A 23,999-nucleotide genomic window follows, 5' to 3' on the forward strand; every position below is an offset into this window, starting at 1 on the left:
TTAAACTTAAGATTCAATAATGATTCTCTTATCCAAAAGGAAATTACATATATGGTCGACATCATATTTACCTAAGGAAAATATTCAGATTATAATTCGATCGGATATTTAATTAAATATTTAGAAGTCCTTAAGTAAATCATATAGTTTGGTTGGTAAACAAAGGAAAAGTAAATTTTCGAGAAGTGTAAATCCAGCAAATTTCATGACATATATGTCAGTATATGTACGAGGTATCTTAGGATGATTCATGAATACCGTTAAAACTGCTAAGTGGGCTTATCAAATTTTAGTTTATTCAACCCAACTGCTTAAAGATATATCCATGAGTACAGTTTTTGATAATTATCTATCTCAATTACTTAATGATCACTTTACTTCATAATTTTATGCACCATTGGATTACCAGTCATAATTACATCGTCCTATCTTTTAGAACAATACTGTAGGGCAGCGGCGACATAACGAAACCTGCCATTGATCCAAAACCAGGATTAGAGTTGGCCTTATTTGGGTCAAATTTTATTTGGAATCTTTGGAAAATGTTTGACGTGTAGAGAAAAAGCGTGTCTCGCGCCAACGTTTCGCCAACACATTGACGTTTTCCGGTAGAAAATGCGATGAGGGCGTCGTGTTTCTTGAACGATTTGCCATCCGGAGATAGGAATCGTTCCGGCCGGAAGTTTTGCGGATCGCCCCAGATCTTTGGGTTGAAATGGATTCCGTACTGATTCGGCATTATTGCGGTACCCTTAGGAAATGCGTAGCCTTTGTAGACGACGTCAAACAGGGCGCGATGTCCAACACCGCCGGGAACGATGGAGGAGTAGCGGAGCGTTTCGGCGAGGAAGGCTTCGACGTAGGGGAGGCTGAAATATGGAGATATTTAGAAATAGTTTTTTTAATTTCAATTATATTTTGAGATATTTAGAAAAATTACTTTGGTCGATCAGAAATAGAGCAAAGTCTAGAAGTTCCAACGACATCGTCAATCTCCTCTTGTAGTTTTTTCTGTACTTCGGGAAAGGTCGCCATGTACAAGAAAATCCAAGATAGTGTGGTCGACGATGTTTCGGTCCCAGCCTCGAAGAGATCTTTCACAACGGCGATGAGTTGTCGTTCTTAAAATGATTAAAGTATTTTTTAAGTGGAAAGGATACACAGAGGACAAATTGGAAAAGGACACTTTGAGTTCTCGTTTCCCACTTAATTTAAGGGAAAATGTGTAACCCAGGTTTAAAGCAGATTTTGTGGCTGGACTTTTACAAAAAGATTGAATATAAGGCGGCAGACAAAATATTCTCAAGTACCTCCGACGTCTTTGAAGAAAGCGGAGTCATGGTCATCGCATGATTTAACCTCTTTTAGAAAAACGTCGATAAAATCTCTGCAAAAATTTTGTAAAATTTAATTGGGGTCAGATAGATAAAACAAATAGCTATTAAAAATTTTTACCTCGAGTAATCCGCAGAATAAGTGTCTTGATGATCCCGAACCACATCAGTGAAGAGGTTTCTCATTTTTTCCTGGTAATTGCGATACGCAGTGAAGCCTTGAAATCCCAGTTTTTCCACCCACGGCCAAAAAAAGGCTATCCCACCACTTGATGCGGCTTCTTCAAGAACTCTGAAATTCTTAATGCTTGAATTTAACATTGAAAAATTTAATTGTTATAGACTATAATTATGGATACTGAAAATATTTAGTTACAGAAACCAATTATGTTCTTATCTAAATCACTACTGGTACGAAAAAATTGATTTGTGTATAATACAATATCCGTGACTGATTTTTTTAAACAATTTTAAAAAATAGACAATAAGTCGGAAAATGACTAAATAATGTTTTCTTGGGAAAACACTGGAGTATAGCATTCAACAAACACAAAAGTTTGAATGCCGTCATGGCGGTAGAATTTGAATTATACGTAAAACTACTGTATTTTTTTAATAATCGAGCCCCTTTTTAAATAGCATTTAGTAAATTCAGACTTCCCTCATCTCACTTACACCGTTAATTCTTTCGACAAGTCCAATATCTTTGGATCGTCATGCTTATAGCGGTGACCGGAAATGACCATCCACAAAGAGTTGACGACAGCGACAGTTATCTTGCTCTTAATGTCGGGAATTGATTCCTCTTCGACTGATTTCATCCAGTCCAGGACTTCCATAACTTCGTCCATAATGAAGGCTTCCATCGTATTTTTGCCAAAACCAAAATCACGCAGTTGGCGGAGGGTGAAGCGGCGGAGGTCTTCCCATGGTTTGCCTTCCGTGTTTATGATACCTTAGTAAAAATCAAACTTTAAATTAATTTAATTAAAATTAAAATTTAAAATAAGTTATTTTAGAAATAATAGATGAGATAAACTTCTAATTCTTATGCCTCCAGGTTTAATCGTGTTTAATATTAAATATGAAAATTAAAAATACGAATATTAAAAATAATTAATACTTAAAGTTCTTGACAATTATTCCTCACCATGAAGCTGTCCATTCGTGTACAAGTCGCTTAACGGAATTTCTCCTCCTGTCTGAAGACGTCCGGCGAAGGCAGGTTCTTGGGAGAAAATCTCCTTCACCATTTTATAGTCGGAGATGACGTACGTTCTGCAAAATATTGAATAATGGGCATTTTTAATTAAGTTTTAATGCACACTAGGTGTTCCAATTCGTATGTACTTGACTCCAGCCATCGAAATCGCGTAAATATCTCCGTATTGCTCTGCCCATTTTGCAGGAAAGAGGAAAGGATGTGTCTTGTTGAGTTGGTGCATATTTCCTATAAATGGGAGTCCTCGAGGACCTGGTAAATATTTTAGAAAACTTTTTAGAAAAATTAACTATGAAAATTTTATTTGAATTAAAATCATTAAGGTGTTAATAGTTTAACAATTTTGAATAAATTAGTATATATGTATGCAGTTTTTATTTTGAAAGTCAAAATTAATTTGTTAAATAAAAATCCATTAATCATCGGGAATCTTCACATTTTTTAAATTAATTAGTTGTTCATGTATTGAATAAATTTTTACATTGATTTGTGTTAAATGAATGCATGCGAAATTTTAACGCACTTGATTGTTGTGCATAATTTTTGATTAAATAAATTTTATTCTAATGTAATAACTCACCTTCCGGAAACTTCCCGCCCAATTTGAATTTATTTTTCCTCCTGACAAAAAACGTGTAGTAAATGACCGCCCCGACAAACGCGGTGATAAGGATGGGGAGAGAAATCATGATTTTGGAAATAAGCTCGATTAAGTATTTAGTTATTGCCCAGGTTTTGGACACGGTAACCATGGAAATTAAATTGTTGTCAATTCCAGACTTAATTTTATACCCAAAATTAGTTGTAAACGTTGAGATGAAGTGGAACAGATTGAGAAAAACGTTGCGATAAACCTTAAATGAGTTGGATAAATAATACGGTGGACCAAAGTCTGTGGTTGAAGGTCGACCCTGATACTGGACAGAGAAGCAAGTGACGATGCACATTACGTGCATCACAAAAAATATGACAAGATGTGGATTTGTAAGGTCGGCGCAAGTTGGGGGGTTTTAACATTGTGGGATGGCAGGGGAGGGGCTTGTTAATATTGAAGCGATAGGAAATTTCTATGTGGCAATGTCCACATGAGGTTCCGCGGCGTCTTGTTGGGTATTCTGTGCCATGGAAAGTTTATGGAGATGATGAGTGTGGCACTTTTTGCATGGCATGGAGCAATCCTGCAGAGTATGTATTTTGGCATGGTAACTTTGTTGTTTTTGTAGTGCAATGTGTGCTGCTCTGTGTAATGCAATTTAGTCGAGGTTATTGGGTATTTTTTTCTGTCTCTCTGTTTGATGCTAAGAGTTATGTTGGTGGAGATGCCTGAGTTAGATTTAATTATGAGTGATTAAGCAAATAAGTTTTTTTTCTCGTGTAGAATTCCGAGAAAGTTTGGGTTGGGATGCATTTTTTTATTAGGGGTATTCACTAAAGATGATTAAAATTTTAGAAAAAAATACAGATTTAATCTATATTTACGAAGTACATGCATATGTGGAGAATTTAGCAAGTCTACTTATTTATCATTACAAGTTAGAAACGTTTGCGTATTCATGCAGGTGTCGTGATGTGAAAAACCCCATTATAAATATTAATATTTGTTTGCGATAAGATTTTTTTTGTGAAACTTCCATTGCAACGTTGCACGTCACATGATAGCAGTCATGGCCAAGGTTGTCTGTGGCAAGTTATTCTGAACCAGACCATCCGAGTCGACAGTTCACGAGTGAGCCTGGTGGAGTGAGGTTGTTGCAAAATGAGTCGGCATATTTCTGTATTGATATTTGTGGTGGTAAATATTTATCGTGCAAGTTGTGCGGAAAATTGTGATGAGGTTGGTTACCCAGAGGTGGAAATTAACACGGGACGGCTGGCCGGTTCCTTTGTAGAAAGTAGGGAGGGGAGGAGGTACAGCCAGTTTCTAGGAATTCCGTACGGTCATGTGGAAAAAAGATTTGATGTGAGTTGAAATTTTTGAGAAAATATTATTATATGATTTAATTCTGCAATTTTAATTTTTGGAAAAAGTTGTATCAAAAAATATAAAAGGACACTTTTCTCTAAAAATCGCTAATTTATTTGCATTCTTGAATTTATTTGCATGCTTGAATATTGTGGAAAAATTTAGGAAATTTAAGAAATATGTTTTCTCTCAAGATTCCTCAACCAGCAAAATCCTGGACGGATGTGAAAAATGTGACTGATTCCGGTACCGGGTGTACGAGACAAGGCCTAGTCGTCTTTGGATATACGGGGACAGAAGATTGCCTTACGGTGGACGTCTATTCACCAAAAGTGTGAAAATATTTTTTTTAAAGTTTCTGAGAAATTACGAGAAAAATAAATAAATTTTATCCTTAGCCGTTAAAATTGGGTGAAGATAATACCGATCTTCTCCCAGTCATGGTATGGTTTACTGGTGGCGGATTTGTGGACGGAGCGGGGGGAATGTACGGCGGAAAATATTTTATGGAAGAAGATGTCGTCTTGGTAACGGTGACTTATAGGCTGGGAGCATTTGGTAAATATTTTAAATTTCAGAAAGGAATTATAAATTCCGCTAAAATTGAATTGATAAATTTCCAGGATTTTTGAACGCTTTTTGAGTGAATTAAGTAATTCCGCTTAAAATCGAATTGGTATATTTCCAGGATTTTTGAATGCTGGAGTAAAATCAGCCCGTGGGAATCAGGGTTTGAAAGATATGGTGATGTCGTTAAACTGGGTGCAGAAGAATATTGCGGCATTTTCTGGTGACAAAAATAAGTAAGATGACTTTCAACTTTCATAAAGTTTCTAAATTCGCGACGACAAGATTACTTGCCGGTGTGCAAATTTGAGGATTTATTTGCAAATATTTTTTTAATTCTTTAAATAGTCACCATTTTTGGAGAAAGTGCTGGCGGTGCGGCAGTGTCATTATTAACCGTATCCCCAATGGCGAAAGGTACAATGAATTATTATTTCTCAAAATTTTCAAAATTTCAAAATTTGCCACCTACTCTAGGTTTGTTCCATCGCGCCATTCTACAAAGCGGGACCGCCACATGTCCCTACGTCACGCGTGCCGGGACGGGTGTTAAAGAAGCGAAAAAACTTGCCGCTGAGCTTGACTGTCCCTCCAGCAATGCTGAATATTTGGTAGAATGTCTGCAGAAAATTAAACCTGAGCTGCTCGCCGTGAAGTCGCTTTCCTTTAATGAATTCGTAAGTGGCGGAAATTTTGAAAATTTAAAATTTTGATGAAATAAAAAGAACTATTTTTTGCAGGGATTCGACTCAAACGCGGTCCACATGAGTCCAACGATCGAAACGTATAAAGCTGAGGATGGCGATAATTACACATTCTTAAGTGAGGACCCGTGGAGTCTGATGCAAAAAGGGGAATTTAACAAGGTTCCAATCATTATTGGGTTTGTGGCGCATGAAACAGGAACCATGGGAAGGGGAGTGAGTGAAAAAAATAAAATTTGGAAATAGTTGGGAACGTTCATAAAATACGTAATGCAAGAAAAGGGACGGCGGTCGCTTATCTCTGCCTTCTTAAAATTCTTATCTTGCCCCGAGCAGTGGGGCGGGGGTTGTAAAAATCCCGATTTTGGCGATACTTATTTTTCGAACGGCCCCTTCCACGAACCGATTTTTAACATTAATATTTTACAGTGCTTTCCACACCCGCAAAAATTAAGAAAATAAACGCAAAATTCGGCCGCATCTTTCCCTCCTCGCTCCTCTACCATGACACCGCAGAAGATCCGAGCATCGTGACTGAGCAGATTCGAAAATTTTATTTTGGCGGTTCAGAACTCACCGGGGAAAGTGTGACTGATTTGGATCGATTAATTTCGGAGAGATCGATCACATATTGTACGCGAAAAGTTGCGGCGGCCTATGCAAATTTTACGACAGTGTATGCCTTCAATTATTGAGCCCGTCAGTGCGGGAGGATTGGAAGCTGCGGCGATTTCGGGCAGTCAGGAAGGTAAATTGGAGATTTTCAGGAATTTTAAAATTTTAATAGTTCGAATTTTACTAGTTTTTTTGCAATTTCTAGGTAAAGATGTCACTAAGGACGATACAACTTCGACTGATGAGCGACTTCCCATACACGCCGACGAGCTGCCATACCTCTTCGAACCGAGACCGCCATTGGAAAAATTTTTCAAAAAAATTGGAAAGGATAGCACAAATTATGATTTTTCTAAAAGCTTTGTCTCCCTTTGGGCCTCTTTTGCGAAGGATGGGTAACTTGAGATTTATAAATTAAGCCCGCTATTTTTAAAAGAAAATCAAACTCGATACCATATTTGGTTTAGGAAACCTGGTAAACTTTGGGGCGATCTGACATCCGAGTGGACCCCGCTAAAAGCTAATAAGCGCCAGGAGTATTTACAAATTAACGAAACTCCGATAATGACTGAGGTAGATGATGCGTTTCAAAACAGCTGGAAATTTTGGGACAGTCTTCCCCTCAAAGAGTACGGCAAGAAATGGGAAGGAGATGCATAACCTGGGAGTATACTTACGTTGAAAAATTGAAGCGGCAAATTTGAATTTATCCAAATATGTACATATGCATTTGTTGTTTTTTTCACGACCAAATTTGTCAATAAATTTAGGTCAGTTCCGCTCACATTATTGTGTCGCCACTTAATTTCCATATGTTGAAGATATTTCATTTTGAGATATGTTTCTCGAGTAGAGATTATGGTATTCTGACCCAGGGTTTTATTGGGTTGTAGGGTTTTAATGGGTTGTAGGGTTTTAATGGGTTTTAATGGATTACAAATTTATCTATTAAAGATTTTGATGCTGCAGTCTGTCTGTGTGTGTGCGAATTTGACTTCGCGCAGTCTCATCTCAATGCTTTTCTCCTCTTCATGCTATTACCCAACTCGGCAAAGTGAGACTCACGTTGTCACGAGCAACGCGGTTCTCTCGACTCGAGTCACATTCCAGCCGCAGCAGTCGTCTTTCTCTCTTCTCCAGTGAATAATTTAAATTTGAATTGGTAAGTTGGTGTGGTTAATTAATTAATGGTTGCCACGACAACCAATCGTCATTGATTGTCGTGGCTACTCTTTTATTTAATTTTTCTGTTGATAAAAATAGTAATGTTTCGTCTAAGCAATTGATTTGACTGATAAATAGTGCTTTGTTTGAAATAAAAGTTGTTTTTCTACTGTACTTTTTGTACCAAACACATTTAAGTAATTTTATCTTTTTTTTGCATGAAGCGGACACCGGGTGTCCGACACCCCTCCTGAATAGTAGGTATATTAAACCCAACGGGTTTGACCATGTTAAATGGGCTTTATGTGGTTTTATTTGGGTTTTAATGGGGTTTATTCGTATTTTGAATAGTTTTAACATAAACTTGCATTTTAAAAGTGAAAAAGATAGTCAATAGCTTGGAAAAGTGATTTTCCTTCAAATGTGAAGCGTATTTCATTATTACCATTTTCACGTAAATCTCATGAAAATCAGTGATGAACGTTAAGCCTTGTCAAAATTGATATAAAAAAATTCTTAAAAAGACTAAAACTTCTTTATATGTACATGCTTAACGACGAATTAGATATAGTTGCATTTAATTTTAAATTAGCTATAAAATATTTTTTTAAGAAACCCATTGAAAGTTTTATTGGTTTTATTATACAACCCATTAAAACCCGTGGGTTGTAAATTTTGGAATAAAACCCTGGTAGAGATATCAAAAATTGACGTCAACTTTGTTGGTAGTTCTGAATACGTCATAAATTGAGATAAATTTGCAAATGCTATCATAATGTCTCCAACCCATATATGAGTTGTTTTATTAGCAATTTCCAATTTCCTCCTGCTGTGCATTATCAACTTCACTTCCGTCTCCTACGTGCGGTTTTCCTCTTGCGAAAAAAACTCTGTAATTCCGAGTGCACTTAAAACTAAGTAATTCTCAAGGAGGAAATCCATTCTAAATAATTGAATTAAAATGACGACGTTGTTTTACTATACGTGTCAATTTATCCAAAAAATATATATTCAGCTCTAATATTGAATTAAAATAATGAAAATGCTGTTTCGCCACCTATTTATAATTATATGTGTAACAGTTGTAAACTGTTTTGAAATATCTGTCACCACTGAAGTAGATTTTGAAGGTTAGTAATTCTATTAGATATTATATTAATATTATTAATGTAAGAGATATGATCTGTCCACAAATTTAGGGAACACGACCAACCTAACGGTGAACGGCTGTCTACCAGACTTACCTCGGACCAGTGTCGGATCGCTTAGGACTTACGGAAATTGTGTGATACTTTACGAGAATAATAATTGTAACTCATCCAGTGTTTTAAAAATTGAGGGAAATGAGACAACTGGAAGTTCGGATTTAACGACGTATTTTACCGGGAGAAATCTGCGCGTGGAATCGATCAGTAACTGTGACAAGTGTTTGATTCAACAGGGCGTTGGAAACTGGCGAAATGTGGAAGAGTACGCTTTCACCTTCGGGAAAGGCTATGACTTAAACCATTGGATGAATGGTGAGGAAATGGGGGGGAACAATTATCTGGGGAAACGGGGTTTTTGGTTGTGAGCTTTGACAACTTATGTATTTGTTAAATTCAAGTAATCGTTTATCCAAATTTCCAATAAAAATGAAAAATGAAAAACTTGGCTTTTTCATCGTTCCTTTTTACGCTAGATTAATTATAATTAGAATGGCGTCATTTTTTAAAATATCTAACTTCTTTATTGTAAGCCTCCGACAAGCGTTATTGAAGAAAATGTTACTAAGTTGGCTTAAAAATTATTTATAATATTGTATCTCAATCTATGGATAGGTAATCGGTGGCTGTTCAACTCGTCTGAATTTACTTCCCGAAATTTAAGCAACACATGTGGACAAATTCCTACAGAAATTGCCACCATGACCAACCCAAAATTAGTTGTTTCTCTCGGATGTGTCGAACTGTACAGTGGTTCACAATGCGGCGGAAGCAGTATTCAAATTCTTAATACGTACGTGACAAGAAGCCTTCCCGCGTTAGGATTTCACGTCAGCCCGAGATCTTTTAGCCATTGTAACTCGAAATGTGTGAAGAATCCCAACTTTCGAAACGCCATTGGAAAAGTTGTGTCTGAAACTGTACCAGACTTTTCTGGCGTCCGGCTAACGTTAGCTTCAGGTAAGGAAATTGTAATAAATACTAAATGAATGTGGTATGGACAAAGTGGGCGTTACATAAGGTGGAAGGCTATTTTTGGGTAAATTTGTATGGGGTCATTAATGAGGTCCTGACGAACCAAGGTCTGCAATTTATGTACAAAACTTGTACTTAGAGATTAATGCAGATTTTCCGTTAAAATGTGAAATTTGCTGTTACAAATCTGGTGCAAGTTCACAGTTACAAATGTGATGCTAAAAAATTGTCAGTGCATATTTACTTGCACTACAAGTATACAAAATTAACGCAAATATAGAAGTACGAATCCAGTAGGAATTTGGTGATGATTAATATGCATTAATGGAGTGAGAATTTAGTACATTTTTTATACGAATCTCGTCCAATTTATGTACTAATGATATGCGTGAAATTAACACAAATTGATTTACACACTTATTCTAATTTAAATTGCTATTTATTACAAACCCAATTTCTCAAATAACAACATTTATGCATACATAAGTTATTATCGTCTTACAATACTATTTAAATATTATAAAGATGAATTATACATTGGGGTACAAAAATATTTATCTTCATTTCTGGGCAAAATTATGCATTTTCGGCTCAAAGAATGACGAAATTGCAATACAACTTTGAGATAAGTCACACAAAATACAAATATCTAATTTCGAGCTCTTACAAGGATATTGTTCTATATCTATTTTAGTTACTACTCAAATTTAAATTATCATATACCGAATTGATGTCATTTATATTAATCACCTCTCTCACACCACTATCCTCGTTAATCTGGTGGCTAACTACTTGTTCCGGGAAGTGGGGAATTCCGAGCTGAGTTGTCGTCCTCAATGGGTAGTGGGGAGAATTCGTCCGTTTCCGTTTCCGCGTTTGTTGAAGACGTTTCTCCACTCGGCGTTTCTGCGTTTGTCGTGAAGTCAACATCGTTTTTAGTTGGAATCATTTTCATCCAGAACCAACTTCCATTATAGGAATTGATTCTTGAGTGGTTAACAGAAGGATCTGGATTTCCCGCTTGGACAGAATCTAATGTGCAAAAGAAATATTGGTACTCTTTTCATAACAAATATAAATAGTTATTCAATTAGTAAGTTAACAGACCTCGAACAAGCTTATCCGATAATCTATCTGCAAAAGGAACTTTATTGCTCCTTCCTGTTAACCGAATTCCACTACGAATATCGCTCACTATCATATGATAAAGAATTGCATACAAATCCTTAGGAAAGACTGATCCACCAAGTCTTGAAAGGATAGATACTTGAAGTCGAAGGAATCTCTATTATAGTAGGAATCAATACCAAGTTTTTAGATATGTAGTAACGGAAATAATCTTGTTTTGCTTACTTTCGCGACGAGAATCAATAGATGGTGGCTCCGGAGTGATCGCCCTTTAGCAGGTATTTTACGCCTTCGCCGTCGTGGTTGCTCGTTTTCGCTTCAATTCGCTTCATTTCGCTTTCGAGTCAATGGGTCGGTCTTCAATATATTTCCTGAATTTCTTCGTTGCCTTATCATATGAATCTACAAATGGAAAATGATTTTATTGCATAAATTTAATAATTTTATTAACATGATTTTGAACATAAAATTAATTTACCGTAAGTGCTGACGTATAATATTTCGTAATTGATCCAATTCTTTCCGGGAAGAGCGCTTGGATCAGGAAACTTACAAATTGTTTTTTCCTTTGAAATCCGCGTTGATGGTACAACCTCCACCCCCTTATCAAGTTTAAGTTCGAAAAGAACGAATTTTTTCAGATTTTCCGACGTGTAAATGGCCATTAAGTTTTCGACTGGAAAATATATTAAAATTCACGTGACGGCGTGCTGACAAGGCTGTCTTCGTGTTTGACTTGGTCTTGGGAAAGAAGACAGACGGCAGTAACAAGTTTGCCGAAATGTTTCCTATAGCAGTTAGGTAATATTCCATGCAAAATAGGCACAGAAATTAGCATCCAAGTTTTCCATTCACTGGCTTTCCAATACTTGACGTCCTTAAGTCCACGTAATGTTCGTCTACAGTCAAGTGGAACTTTGCACAATTTAATCCTCATGTTAATTTCTTCTGATCGATTTCCAATATAAAACTCTTCATTGTGTTGCTTCGAGTCCAACCACGCCAGTGTTAGCGTTCTAACAACACCCAGCAAACACGTATGCATATAATCGAATGTAAATCCTTGGACTATATCAAATTTTGGAATTAGCAAAAGCTTTGAAGCTCCTTTTACACCAAACACTGTGGATACAGAAGTCCCATTTTCTAGTTGTTCTTGAAGACTCCGCAGATGATTAGTGAATTGAGTATGACTGCGGTTGATTGCTTTTTCTGTAGGATCGAAAATCCATTTATGGCTTCGTTCACTGAGGTGATAAGTTTCCCCTTTAACTAAGCACCAAGGACAACTGTATTCTCCGTTGAATTGGTTTATAAATTGTATTTGACATCTGGCCACAGAATCGGCAGAAAACATAGTAAAAAAGACTTTACTTCTATACACCTTGTTATCAGTTTTCCATTCAATTCCAAATTCGGCTAACTCTTGACTCTGATCAACCAGTGGTCCCAGAAAGGTGTTAAAGTTGGGTTTTTTGTTTCCAAACCAAAGTCCAGCCAGCAGAGTATTTTTCCTTCGGAGAGGATAATCCAATTCGTTGATAGAGATCAGTAGTGGCCATGTTGAAAATTGGGACGACTTAAAAATTGCAATTCTATCTGAATTCATTGAGCAGGTTATATCTGATGGTTTAAGTCTAAGCCTTTTATACAAGTTTCCGTCTGTGATATCGTGAATGTCAGCATTGCAAGGATTTGACCGTCGATTTATATTTTTCAAAAGTGATCTCTGGACTTCAACTTTCTGCAAAAGATTCTCCATTAGGTTTTTAATTTTGAAAGACAAAAAACCGTCCGTTTTTTACAAGTTGGTTTGGCTCGAGGACAGTCTGGCATGATTTGCATTGCTCCGAATTGCCCTCAACTAAAGATTCACATTGTTCACGGTCGATATTTTTAGTTGCAGAACCAAATCTAAACCGATCGATTTATCTAGCAGGTAGGTAGATGAAGGTATTGTTGCTCCAAATGGCAGATGAAAATTGATAAGACTGAGGAGGTCATTCATGGCAGATTTTGTTAATTTATGGCGAATTGCAAAGGCGAATATTAATAAACAACTTTCTCTAGATGTAACTTTTGCTGTCGGATATAGTAGATTTGCCAGATCTTCCTATTACAAAGTGCATTGTTAATTGAATATTTAGGAACATGACGTGCGGAAATGGGTGACTCACAGGTATTGTGTCCTCGTCACTTGACTCGAGAAAGCTGCTTTCGTCATCGCTTATATTTGGTTGACTTTCGTCCTCGTTCTGCGATTAAATTTAAGTAAGAATTATATTTCGTAATTATAAATTATAAGTCGTAGAATATGTACACACCAGATTCTGTTCGAAATTAGTAGAATTTTCATCATATCCAGCGTCAATACTGTCATCAAGGGCTTCATCGTCAAGTCCTCGAGTCTCGTTATCATGCTGTGAAGCGGACGTGATTAAAGACCTTCTTGAGGTCTGGGAGGCAGGAACAAATTATTCGAATGATTATTGTTATATTTGAGATTATAACTACGTTTGACTTTTTCTTACCATGCACATCACTCTTGCTCTCGTTCTTCTAGGAACTGTCGTGGAATATTCGCCACCAGGTGATCGAAAATAATTCTTGTAAGATTTTCGACCCGACATAATAACAATTATAAAGTTGATAAATGCTTATAAAAAAAAATTCTGAGTAAAATTTTCTTAGTCAACCGAATAGCAAAGAATATATTACTTCACCCCGCTCAGCACTAAATCTTGCGATGCAGAAGTGGTGGGTAATTTAACTGCAAGCCCTACGTGAAAACACTCATAAATTCCCTTAAAACTCACGCTTTTAAAGAAAAAGTTGTGTTTTAATTAAACAAATAATAAAACTATGGATTACTTACTAATTGAGTGGGTAGATGAAGACCCAAAAACGTTTTCTGTCGTGTCAATCGACCAGTTAGCTGATGGTGGTTTGAGATCAAGCGGAAGGAAACTAATTGGGAAGACCAAATCAATTATTTGGACACGAGGAAAAGAGTTTTTAGGGAGGATACTAAATATTGGTAAGTAGTGTGATTTATTTATAGTATTTTTACGAAATAAACTAAGTAATTTAAATAATTATTTAAAATAATACTGTATTAAGGCGGATGCGATGAGCTAACAGTAGAAGCAGATGAGCGAGCAGCTCAGGTCAGTGACGACGAAAGGTTACAAAAGGTCGAGCCAACTAGAAAGCGTTCTAATATTTCCGTGGATGTACCTCTAAGTAAGGCAATTTTGAAAATAGGTTGCATTTACAGTTGTTGCATTATTCAGCGTCGTACGATGTAAATGTTTGCATGTTTTAACAGAGAAGCAGAAATCTCGCAGAAATGAATCATCGGACCGAAGCCGAAAGATAGGTGATATCCTATCCCAAGTCGACTCTTCAACTATCGAGGGCATTCTAGCAGATGACAGTAACCAACATAACTTGGAAGGTGAACAGGAAGAATCGAATGAAACGACCGAAACGAATGAATACAAAGGTGTTTAATATCAATACCATAGCAAATATAGGATTTAAATTGTTAATTATACGTTGTTTTTCAGGAAAATATAGATCCCTGAGAACTAAATATCGAGAGTTAAAGAGAAAGTATAAGGAACTTCTCAACAAAACCAACGAGACGGCAGATGTAAGTGTGGTAGATAGATTAATTGATTGAAAAGCTACGATTATTCAACTTTGGTTGTTAAAATTTATAAATAATTTGCCGGCTCGGTTCTCAGGTTGAGCTGTACGAAGGAACTGGAGTAAAGATGAACGTAGCTGAACTTGCATCCATCAAAATGATGTCGTCACAGTCATCATCGGTTTTGGCCCGAAACCTCTTCAGAAGACTTTTTAGTGCAGAGGAACTTACGGGCCATTCGTTGTATGGAAAGAAATGCAATGCTAATGCCACTCTCCCGTTACCAGAAATAGACCCCGCTCGTCGAGATGCAGTAATTGGTAAGCGATGAATGAAACGTAACGTCAAATTTAAAAAAATGCAATTTTGTACCAGTTGAGTTTTTATTTGGGATGATTTGTTTACAGGCTACATTATTAAGGAAGAAGGATTCGATACGCCACCCCCCGTTGGACTCAGCATAGCAGAACGCAAATCGCTTTCAAAAGCCAGGAAGCGCTTTAAGAGGGACATAACAAAATCACTTTCCGATTTTCTTCGCGAGGAATCCCGAAAGTTTCAAAATGCCACGTAAATTCTCACAAAATTAATACTTGATGAATAGTTTCTGTATGTTATTTAATTATAACAATAATAAAATGAAATTTAATTTTGGAGAATTCAATTCAGCATTATTCTACAATATTTTTGTGCATACATAACACATCCTGCAGGAATTTGGGCTTATCATCCTGCATAAAACATCCTGCAGAGCTCATTCTGCATAAAAATTTTGGCAGAAAGTTTTTTGCACAAATGTTTCTTCAGTGAATAGGGCCAATTTGCGGTACAAACTTTGTGCAGAAATCGACACGAATTTTCTTCAGGAATTATACGATTTTTTTCGTACGGGTAGTATCGTAAAATAGTTACTAAGGGTACGTGATTTCAGTTAGCTTCGTATTTAAAATTATGTCACTGAAAATAGAGTTGCTACCATCTTTACGAAACTTGACCCCATCGATGCTACGGATACGAGGATGTAATTATGGACACTAATTTTAACATAACAGGTTGGTCTATGAAAGTTAAGGACAATTTATGCAAAAATTTCGTCAAGCTGGATTCGTTCTAAATAATTGTTGGATTTTAGTATTAACTTTATTTACCTCGTAACGGCTTCTCTGTATAAATTTTGTATTTGAAAGAGGATGTGCAAGATGGGAGCAATTATTAGCGGAAAATTTCTTATATGGTCATCAATTAGTTGCCATATTAAAAAATTGTAACCCGACAAAAATATTCACCAACTTCTGGTTTAACAGAAACTGGAGATATTGTCGCAACCTTTTTCGACTACGCCATACATTTATGAAAAGTAGGTACTATTTTATCAATTAATTTTTGCAGGATCGCTGATAGACGTAGATCTTTATGACGACCTTTATTACTCGTGCCATACTCTGAAGAATACGGATACCCGAGTCATTCAAATAGAACACCTTGATTCTTGCGTTGTCTATTTTCCTAATAAATTCTGCAATTATCACACCACTGTGCATCGACCGACAATCCTGGACAATGTGACAATTGATTTCAGCAATGGTGACGACAATGGTGGAAGTTATTTCCAAGTGAAGTCATTAATGTTGTGCGTCAGCGTTTTAAAATCTGAATCTTACCGCGCGACTTTGCAAGGATTGTATGGCGACACATTGGAAATATTGGAACTTGTTTTATATTCGAGTGAAGTCTTTAGAGGTATCAGAGTAAATTATTTATTAAAAGTTCCATATAAACTAAATTAAATACGGGGGTACCATAGTTACCAGATATTATAGAATTAATTATGGAAATAACAAATGACGAACTCTAAATTGCAGGAAAAAATGTTACCTTTCGAATATCAGGCTGTCAACAATTAAATAATACGCTTATAAAATATAGTTCAATGGATACCGGAGGCCACTGCATTGCCATGTTTACCGATTTTAATTGTGTTACTGGACATGGGGACATTTTATACTCAGGGTCACCGGTCCTAAGAAATTTAAAACTTTTAAATCCGCGCGGAGAGATTCATAGTGTTAGAAAGTGTGTGGACCCTGACCATATAAATGACACCAGGGCAGAATTTAGCTTCACAATGCATAATTCTCAATTCGGTATAGTATACAAGTTATTCATACAATTATATTAGTTTATCGTCGAAGTTTCGAAATTCTCCGTGCAGGTTCGAATTGGACAATTGATCACAGGACAAATCCAGATATTTCAACTTGCTGGGAAATCCCGTACTATTTTCGGGCAGGGGAAATAACCTCGATAATCGTGCACCAAGGGTGTGTCCAACTTTACCTTGATATTAATTGTTCCCCTTACGCGCAAACGGTCCGCATACGGCCATCCTTTGACGCAAGTAATTTGACGAAATGGTGGAATTTCGCCGATACTTATAGAAAAATTCCGCGAGTCGGATCGTTTAGCGGGTGCAATTCATCTTTAAGTAAGAAATCAGTTTGGAAAGAGGAAAACGATGATGTGCAGCATCATCCTGATAGGGGGATCGTGATACTTCTTAGTTCAGGTAAGTAATGGTTGGAAGAAAAATATTTGAAATGTTTGCGTTGGCGATACTTTAATCTGGGGAGAATATATTGTGGAGTTTCGAAATACATTTTAATTTTGGGGCTTCTTCCTAGAACTAGAGGCACGCTTGGCTGAACATTTTGCAAAAGTAGCTATCGTTTGACAGGGGAATGATGTCAAAATATTTTGGAAATTTTTGAACAACTGCTTTTTGTTACTTTTTACTATATTTGGTCACTTTAGCGATGTCTGATACCGGTTCATAAAAATTAATATGTACCAAAATACTCCTATTTTTTAGAAATTTCTCAAGCATACACAGAAATAAAATCGTGCGAATCCTTTGGACGCCGTCTGGACTACGAAGATGATCCCATCCAACTCATTTCGGCCAAAAATGTCTGTGTTGTGTTCTTTAACGAAGAGCGCTGCGACATGAAGCCAACAAACGTTAGGCCGTCGTTTCTCAACGTTTCGCAAATTGAGGGAGTAGTAAATATAAAATTAAGTGAAAACCCGTTCTGGCTAAATCCTGAATATCTACCGAGATCCGTGATAAGTTGCGAAGACTACCCCTGGTCACCGAGTGAAGATCTTCGAAGCCTAAACTATAATTCTAGGAAAAGTTTGGACACCAAAACTGTTCTCCTTTACATCGGATTGGGCGTAATTGTCACAATAGTGATTGGAACCTTGGTCTTATTCTTGCTTTTAAAATACTTTCCGAAAAGATCGTAGTTTCCGCAAGCAGAAATCGAGTCCTTTTACAACGGCAGTAATTCCATTTGTGCCAATGATGACGATAAAATTCAAGGTTTGGCGGTCGACCGAAAGTATGAAATACTGCCGAAAGATTTTATTTATGGTGGGTACATTGTGGATATACTATTATTAGTTAACTTTAATAAATTTATATCCCTTCGGTTTAGCAAACTCGGAAGATAAGGCCGTCATTATTTTGGGGAGCGGGGCATTCGGCGTTGTCGCGCAAGGAGTGTTAAATCTAGGCTTCGACGAATTAACTGGTGTCCCTGTGATGAAAACCGTGGCCATTAAGACGCCACGAATTGGCATTACGATTGAACAGATTCGATCAGTTTTAGCAGAAATTAAGATCAACTTATTCGTTGGACGACATAAGCATATCGTCGAATTTTTGGGATTCTGCATTACAGAGATACGAAGGGGTAAGTAGGAATGGAGGTAATTTAATTCGATTTTATATTTCTACTAAATTCTCTGCGAGCAGGGAAAGTAAGCATAATCTTGGAATTATGTGAGAACGGAAGTCTTCTTAAATATCTTCGTGATCATGCGACACAATTCGAAGGGCGAGATGCTATTTCAAGCAGCGGAAACTATGAAAATACGACTCTCTTCGGTAATATTACACTTGTCCGATGGTGTAAAGAGATCGCGGAAGGAATGGAGTTCCTAGCAGGAAATAATGTGAGAATCTAAGTATTATTTAGCCTTGATTTTAAAGTATATAGATATTTTCTTTTAAAGGTACTACATGGCGATTTGGCGGCCAGGAATTGTCTATTGGATTCACAGTTGTCGATTAAAATAAGTGATTTCGGATTATCCCGGAAATTATATGATTATCGAAATTACGTCAAAAGGAGCAAGGTGAACATTGACTTTTTACTTTGAGAATTAAATTTATCTACATAATTATTGTGTGTCCAGGCACCCCTCCCGTGGCGCTGGATGGCCCTCGAATCTCTGAAAGCGTTCGAATTCTCGGTCAAGTCTGACGTGTGGTCGTACGGGGTGACAATCTGGGAGATTTTCAGTCTTGGTGACCAACCATATCCGACTTTGACTTGGAACGAGGCATTCATCCAAGCACTGTCTTCCGGGTTGCGACCCCCACGGCCAAACGGATGTCCGGATGTGTGGTGAGTGTGTACGAGTTAAATTAAATAAAATACTAAATCCGACATCAAAATGCATGTTTCTTGGTTAGTTACGCTTTGACGAATTCCTGCTGGGAGAACGATCCTGCAAGTAGGCCAGAATTTTCCGAAATTATTCACCTGATTGGACAAGAACTCGAGAAAATGGTGCCGGATGGACAGATTGGAGTGGAATGCGAATATGAGGAAGTGCGTTGAATTTAAACTTTCTTATAAATTTGACGAATTTGTCAGTGGTGTAACACCACTTGTGTTAATAAAGAATGATAATAATTACTTGTATTGTTCCAAGCAGTTTGTGATATCTATGATATCTTTGCTAGTTGTTAAGGTACCGGATTGGTTTAATAAATTGATGTAAAACAGCGCACAACAATAACATGGTTGAAGCTTTAGTAGTTTCTTTTAATTTTGGGGTAATCAAATATTTCTTCGGCGTTGAAATTTAACAATTTTTTTTGAAATTCAATTTGGATTTTCTATACATATTTGTCAATTTCCAACTAATTGAAGGAATTTCTTCATTCACTAAAAATGCGGAATAAATATAACTTCCCAGGAAACCTGGTAGCTTCACGAATACAAACAAATTTCAACACCATTCGGAAACCCTTTAAGAGAAGAAAACATTTTATTTCCGTATTCCGCAAATGAAACTAAATAGTTTTTAGTGTGCAAATTTAGGCTATATTTTTGACGATTTTCAAAAACTTCCTGTTGGAAAACGAGAGGTGTACCGACCAATTTTATTTTTTAAGTGACACCCCTAGCTAAACTGCTTGGAGTGGGATATGTCAGTCCTCCTGAAATTTCGAAGTTATAACTTTGTACAGAAGTGACTTTCTTTGACAAAAGTTATACTAATCTGGATCAGCGGTTAAACTCGTCTAATCATGAGATGATTTAAGATGGTCTCATCTCACCGGCGACCCCATTGTGAGCGAACGTTGCTCTGGAATGTAAGTAATTTACTAGAGATTCTATTTTAGTTGCCACGTTCTTTCATAAAATGAGTAAATAAATAAATCAAATGTCATAATAAAAACTCCATTTTTGTTAAGTATGGGGTTTAAGATAGACAAAATTTCGTATATGAAATAATATATGTTCCAGTCCTGACAACCTGCAGTACTTATTTTAATAATTTTTCAACAGCAACTAACACAGATATGTAGAAGACACGAGTGAATGTTTGATTTTAATTCTTTAAAATGCAAACACTAAGTTCGAACATGCATCTAATTAGTAAAACCTCGTATATTATGACCTAAAATTGTTACGATATCTATTTAATTAAAATATTTTAGATAAAAGGTTGGAGATGGGATTTTATATTTTTTCCATCCACGTCCACTAGCTGAATGTGGGGTATAGTACATTTATCAGCAGACACGACAATGTTAAACAAAAAGCTCGTTTAGCGATATCTGAGCTTTGTGACCATCTCTCAAATTTACGTATAAGGAACGCATACCGTTATTCGAAACTTTTTGAAATACCGATCTTTTAGCGCTTGATGCACGTTGGGTGCATGATAGAGAAAAACAGATGACATGGTTATATCGAGCGGTGGAATAGCTACATCTCTTGGTGGGAACTTTTTTTCTTGTAATAACTACCTGAGGCGCGAAAATTCTAAATGTCTAAATTTTGACTTTTCGCCTATTATGTCAACGGATACGTATTCCTACTTATTTTTGTTATTAAAACAAATCGGAATCTTATCAGAGAAGGTCAAGCTTAGATTCCTCCCATTTACAACTATATCGAAATCTTCCGTGTTTTCGATCTATGGCGGGATGTCTAAAATATTAGTGTTTAAAAATAGTGTTTTTCGGCCGTTTTACGGCGTATCTTGTACTACAGGGGCCTATTATGCCCGTCGAAACCGATGCAAATTTTTCCAACCAAAACACAAAAATCGAATACGGGAAGGAAAATTGGCTCGTCTCGAACTTTTACTCGAGATCTCGGTCTCGACCTCGTTGGGAACACTAGAACAGACCCGGTCATACTTTATTTTATCAAACACGGCATTTGTCCGTTTCATCTGCTCAAAACTCGTGATATTAGTCTAATTAAAATATTTGTAAGTTGTTATCCCAATTTGAGATAAAATTGACAAGTCCAATTACGAAGTCCAATTAGGATAAATTTACGCAACATCATCTCGCTCCCACGTCATCATGCAAATTGTTGGGGTAGAACAGAATAAAAGCGACGTTAACTCCTTCCCTTCTATCCAGTCTGTTTCGCAGTCGACATCTATAACAGTGTTTCGTTTCTTGCGGGTCCCATACATTTCTTGCAGTGCACTGCAAGAAACTGCAAAAAATGCAAGAAACGCAAAAAACGCAAGAAAGTGCAAGAAATAAAATGGGGTACTGTGACACCTGTTATAACTTATGGCGTATTGTTTCGCCTTTAACGACTTAACCCTTCACAATTTGCAAAGTATCTTTGCAGATCTGAGTTCTACGTGAGATTCTGAACATTTTGATATGTAATACGACATATTTTGAAAAATCTTGGAATTTCCCACATGAATGCATGTTAAACATAAACATTTTTCAAAATATGTCGTATTACATATCAAAATGTTCAGAATCTCAAGTAGAACTCAGATCTGCAAAGATACTTTGCAAATTGTCAAGGGTTAAGCCGTTAATATATAACAGGTGTCACATTACCCCATTGCATTTCTTGCGTTTCTTGCGGGTGAAAAAAAGTGAAAAAAACCACTTTCTTGCAGTCGTTTCTTGCAAGTGGTTACTTGCACCCGAAACACTGATCTATAATCAGGTAATAAAAGTTAATTTAATGAAAAATGTATTCAATATACTTGTATAACTGTGTCGCTGGTGGCAGAAAACTACACATCATAAATAGATATGTCGTAAATTACGACATATGTATTTATGATTGTGTAATTTTCTGTCGTAATTCATACAGAATAATGGTAATTTAACACAATTCTTCCCCATTTCTTTAGAAAATCGAAAATTCACTCTAAAAGATGACGCCCAGACACGTTTTCTACATCATATTTCTCTTCGGGGCGACCATACTGGAAAAAGTGAGGTGTGAAGGTGAACACTGCGTTGCCGGTAACCCTGCCTTATGCCCCTTCACCAACGGGGTCATCATGGACTGCATCTACCACGCTGCCATTATAGGCGGATGTGGTTGTTGGAGATGCTATTGCCCAACGTATGCACCAGATATTCCGGGCCATGGTTGCGTCCCCCTTCCAACGAGGATAGGCCAGAGCTGTCTCTTTCAAAATAATACGCTATCCTGTTACATATTAAGTGGTGTGGCGGTGTGTGACCGCGAAGCTGCAATTCCGTACACTTGCCAATGCCTTGCACCATGGTATGTTCCCAGCGATGATATGACTGAGTGCATCCCAAAACCGGTCCAACTAGGGGATAGGTGTACGAGATTGGCGAAATGTGAGGATAATATTCCCAACGCAATCTGTGGCGAAGAGGGTCAATGTGTATGTGAACCTGGGACGTATCCTAACGTCGATGAGAGGTAGGATTTAAATTTGTGCGGATATTTATCAATAGGTGACATACTCCCACCTCTATAATTTTGAATAGATCATGCTTCCACGCTCCAAGGATTGTCGAGGAGATATGCAACGAAGTCAGTACGTGTAATAACATTCCTTTCTCGGAGTGTGTTTTGGGGCAAGGTGGGATTTCGACGTGTCAGTGTGCCCCACTGTACAATGTGCCAAACACAGGGAGGGCGGATAGATGTTTACCATCCATGATTGGACTGCCATGCAGCGGAAACGGGGCGAACTGCGACCTGATTTAAGGAGCAGTTTGTCATGGCAGTAAAGCAAGATCAATTTGTGTTTGTCCGAAAGGTTTGCCAAATGCGGAGCTGACCAAATGCAGTAAGAAATGGGAGACGGTATAATTCAACGATTATGCTAATGTCAAGTTATATATATATAAGTGATTCCTTCAAACTAATTGCAAAGATTGGATCGCCATAAAAATTAACAAGATTATCTATCTCTTCAAAAATATTTTCAGACATGGAATAATGTTATTTCTTTACATGATTGGATTTCCATAAAAAATAAATCTATTTATGCAGCACAATGATAAGTGTGGTGTATTCATTTTAACAAGTTTGGGAGATAATATTTAGTTTTTATATCCATAAAACATGTTTTGTTCATAGCAAAATAGTTATTTCAATATTTAACACTAGATTGACATAATAAGGAAATAATTTATGGAAAGTCAAAATGTCAATATTTAGAAAGCCGCTTAAAGATTCCGCCTTCACACTCATGGACCATCACTTATAAATTTGATAAGACAGGAAAATTGAAGTTACAACTTAATTTTTGACAGCTTGCAATTCCTACAACTTATAATTATCAATAAGCGAATACAGTGCATAGTGACGTCACGTCTCACCAAAAACCCTGCGTTGGACAAAAATGAGTAAACAAAGAATTCATTTTAAAATTAAGAAAATGAGACAGCGTGAACAGGTAAATTAGTCAATAATAAATTTAGGAGCCAAGTTTTCCCATAATATTTGTGTATCATCGACGAGGCGAGAAATGCATTGGGGAGCTTTCCCTGTCTATACCTGTAATTGCTTATGACACATTGTGAGAAGTGGAAAGGTCTTCCCTACCTTCAAGCAGAGCGTCATCACTTTATTGATTTAACCCATCTCACTACCCACTCTCTGCTATGATGTCCACCTTGTACGCACTTTCTCATTATTACCCTTTCTCCCGGATCAGCTGCGTCATCTAATATTTTGCCGTATCTCGGGACAGTACAAAATATATGAGAGAAATATACATTGAAATTCATTAATTATTTGTTAATTAAATTTTCGAATTTAATCTGATCAAGGATTAATTAAGCGTGATGCAGAGAGCAGAGCTGGTTTTTTAATTGACGGTTTAAACTTTGAAATTCGATAAAAATCGTG

General features: G+C 36.8%; 5 protein-coding genes across 14 annotated transcripts; 4 read left to right on the top strand and 1 right to left on the bottom strand.

Moving 5' to 3' along the window:
• Positions 1–273: 273 nt before the first annotated feature.
• Positions 274–3,518, bottom strand: LOC110862659 (cytochrome P450 2J6). The gene is made up of 8 exons (XM_022111874.2): positions 3,137–3,518; positions 2,685–2,808; positions 2,485–2,612; positions 2,010–2,289; positions 1,456–1,626; positions 1,311–1,387; positions 941–1,121; positions 274–869 (listed from the first exon to the last, which is right to left on the bottom strand). Exons 1-8 carry the CDS (start codon positions 3,510–3,512, stop codon positions 416–418), a joined length of 1,791 nt encoding a protein of 596 aa, XP_021967566.2. The 5' UTR covers positions 3,513–3,518; the 3' UTR covers positions 274–415.
• A 610-nt stretch (positions 3,519–4,128) lies between these two features.
• Positions 4,129–7,189, top strand: LOC110862655 (esterase FE4). Its single transcript, XM_035845754.1, is given in 12 exon segments — positions 4,129–4,516; positions 4,714–4,851; positions 4,918–5,077; positions 5,208–5,322; positions 5,435–5,462; positions 5,464–5,503; positions 5,564–5,763; positions 5,827–6,006; positions 6,220–6,260; positions 6,263–6,538; positions 6,611–6,800; positions 6,873–7,189. Coding segments are annotated over 10 exon segments (1,329 nt in total). The 5' UTR covers positions 4,129–4,312; the 3' UTR covers positions 6,486–6,538; positions 6,611–6,800; positions 6,873–7,189.
• A 964-nt stretch (positions 7,190–8,153) lies between these two features.
• On the top strand, positions 8,154–19,395 carry LOC110862656. 10 transcript variants are annotated; one of them, XR_004833471.1, is made up of 11 exons: positions 9,613–9,734; positions 15,497–15,581; positions 15,919–16,269; positions 16,392–16,673; positions 16,742–17,095; positions 17,399–17,962; positions 18,027–18,284; positions 18,347–18,546; positions 18,607–18,729; positions 18,790–19,001; positions 19,070–19,395. XR_004833471.1 is itself a non-coding variant. In XM_035845751.1 (9 exons), exons 4-9 carry the CDS (start codon positions 13,740–13,742, stop codon positions 15,101–15,103), a joined length of 951 nt encoding a protein of 316 aa, XP_035701644.1. In that variant the 5' UTR covers positions 9,598–9,734; positions 13,025–13,148; positions 13,222–13,331; positions 13,441–13,739; the 3' UTR covers positions 15,104–15,193. The 10 variants fall into 10 exon arrangements, 5 of the variants coding, with proteins under 5 accessions (XP_035701644.1, XP_035701643.1, XP_035701645.1 ...); XM_035845751.1 differs by lacking the exons at positions 15,497–15,581; positions 15,919–16,269; positions 16,392–16,673; ... (5 more) ...; positions 18,790–19,001; positions 19,070–19,395 and adding exons at positions 13,025–13,148; positions 13,222–13,331; positions 13,441–13,914; ... (3 more) ...; positions 14,627–14,849; positions 14,937–15,193 and having other exon boundaries at positions 9,598–9,734; XM_035845750.1 differs by lacking the exons at positions 15,497–15,581; positions 15,919–16,269; positions 16,392–16,673; ... (5 more) ...; positions 18,790–19,001; positions 19,070–19,395 and adding exons at positions 13,025–13,148; positions 13,225–13,331; positions 13,441–13,914; ... (3 more) ...; positions 14,627–14,849; positions 14,937–15,193 and having other exon boundaries at positions 9,598–9,734.
• LOC110862657 (tyrosine-protein kinase receptor torso) lies at positions 17,894–19,217 on the top strand. Its single transcript, XM_035845738.1, has 6 exons — positions 17,894–17,930; positions 18,027–18,284; positions 18,347–18,546; positions 18,607–18,729; positions 18,790–19,001; positions 19,070–19,217. Exons 1-6 carry the CDS (start codon positions 17,894–17,896, stop codon positions 19,215–19,217), a joined length of 978 nt encoding a protein of 325 aa, XP_035701631.1.
• Positions 19,396–21,679: 2,284 nt separating the features above from the next.
• LOC118433624 lies at positions 21,680–23,129 on the top strand. Its single transcript, XM_035845762.1, has 2 exons — positions 21,680–22,559; positions 22,628–23,129. Exons 1-2 carry the CDS (start codon positions 22,036–22,038, stop codon positions 22,848–22,850), a joined length of 747 nt encoding a protein of 248 aa, XP_035701655.1. The 5' UTR covers positions 21,680–22,035; the 3' UTR covers positions 22,851–23,129.
• Positions 23,130–23,999: the final 870 nt, after the last annotated feature.

Source organism: Folsomia candida, unplaced genomic scaffold, assembly GCF_002217175.1.
Source record: "Folsomia candida strain VU population unplaced genomic scaffold, ASM221717v1 Fcan01_Sc064, whole genome shotgun sequence".
NCBI lineage: Eukaryota > Metazoa > Arthropoda > Collembola > Entomobryomorpha > Isotomidae > Folsomia > Folsomia candida.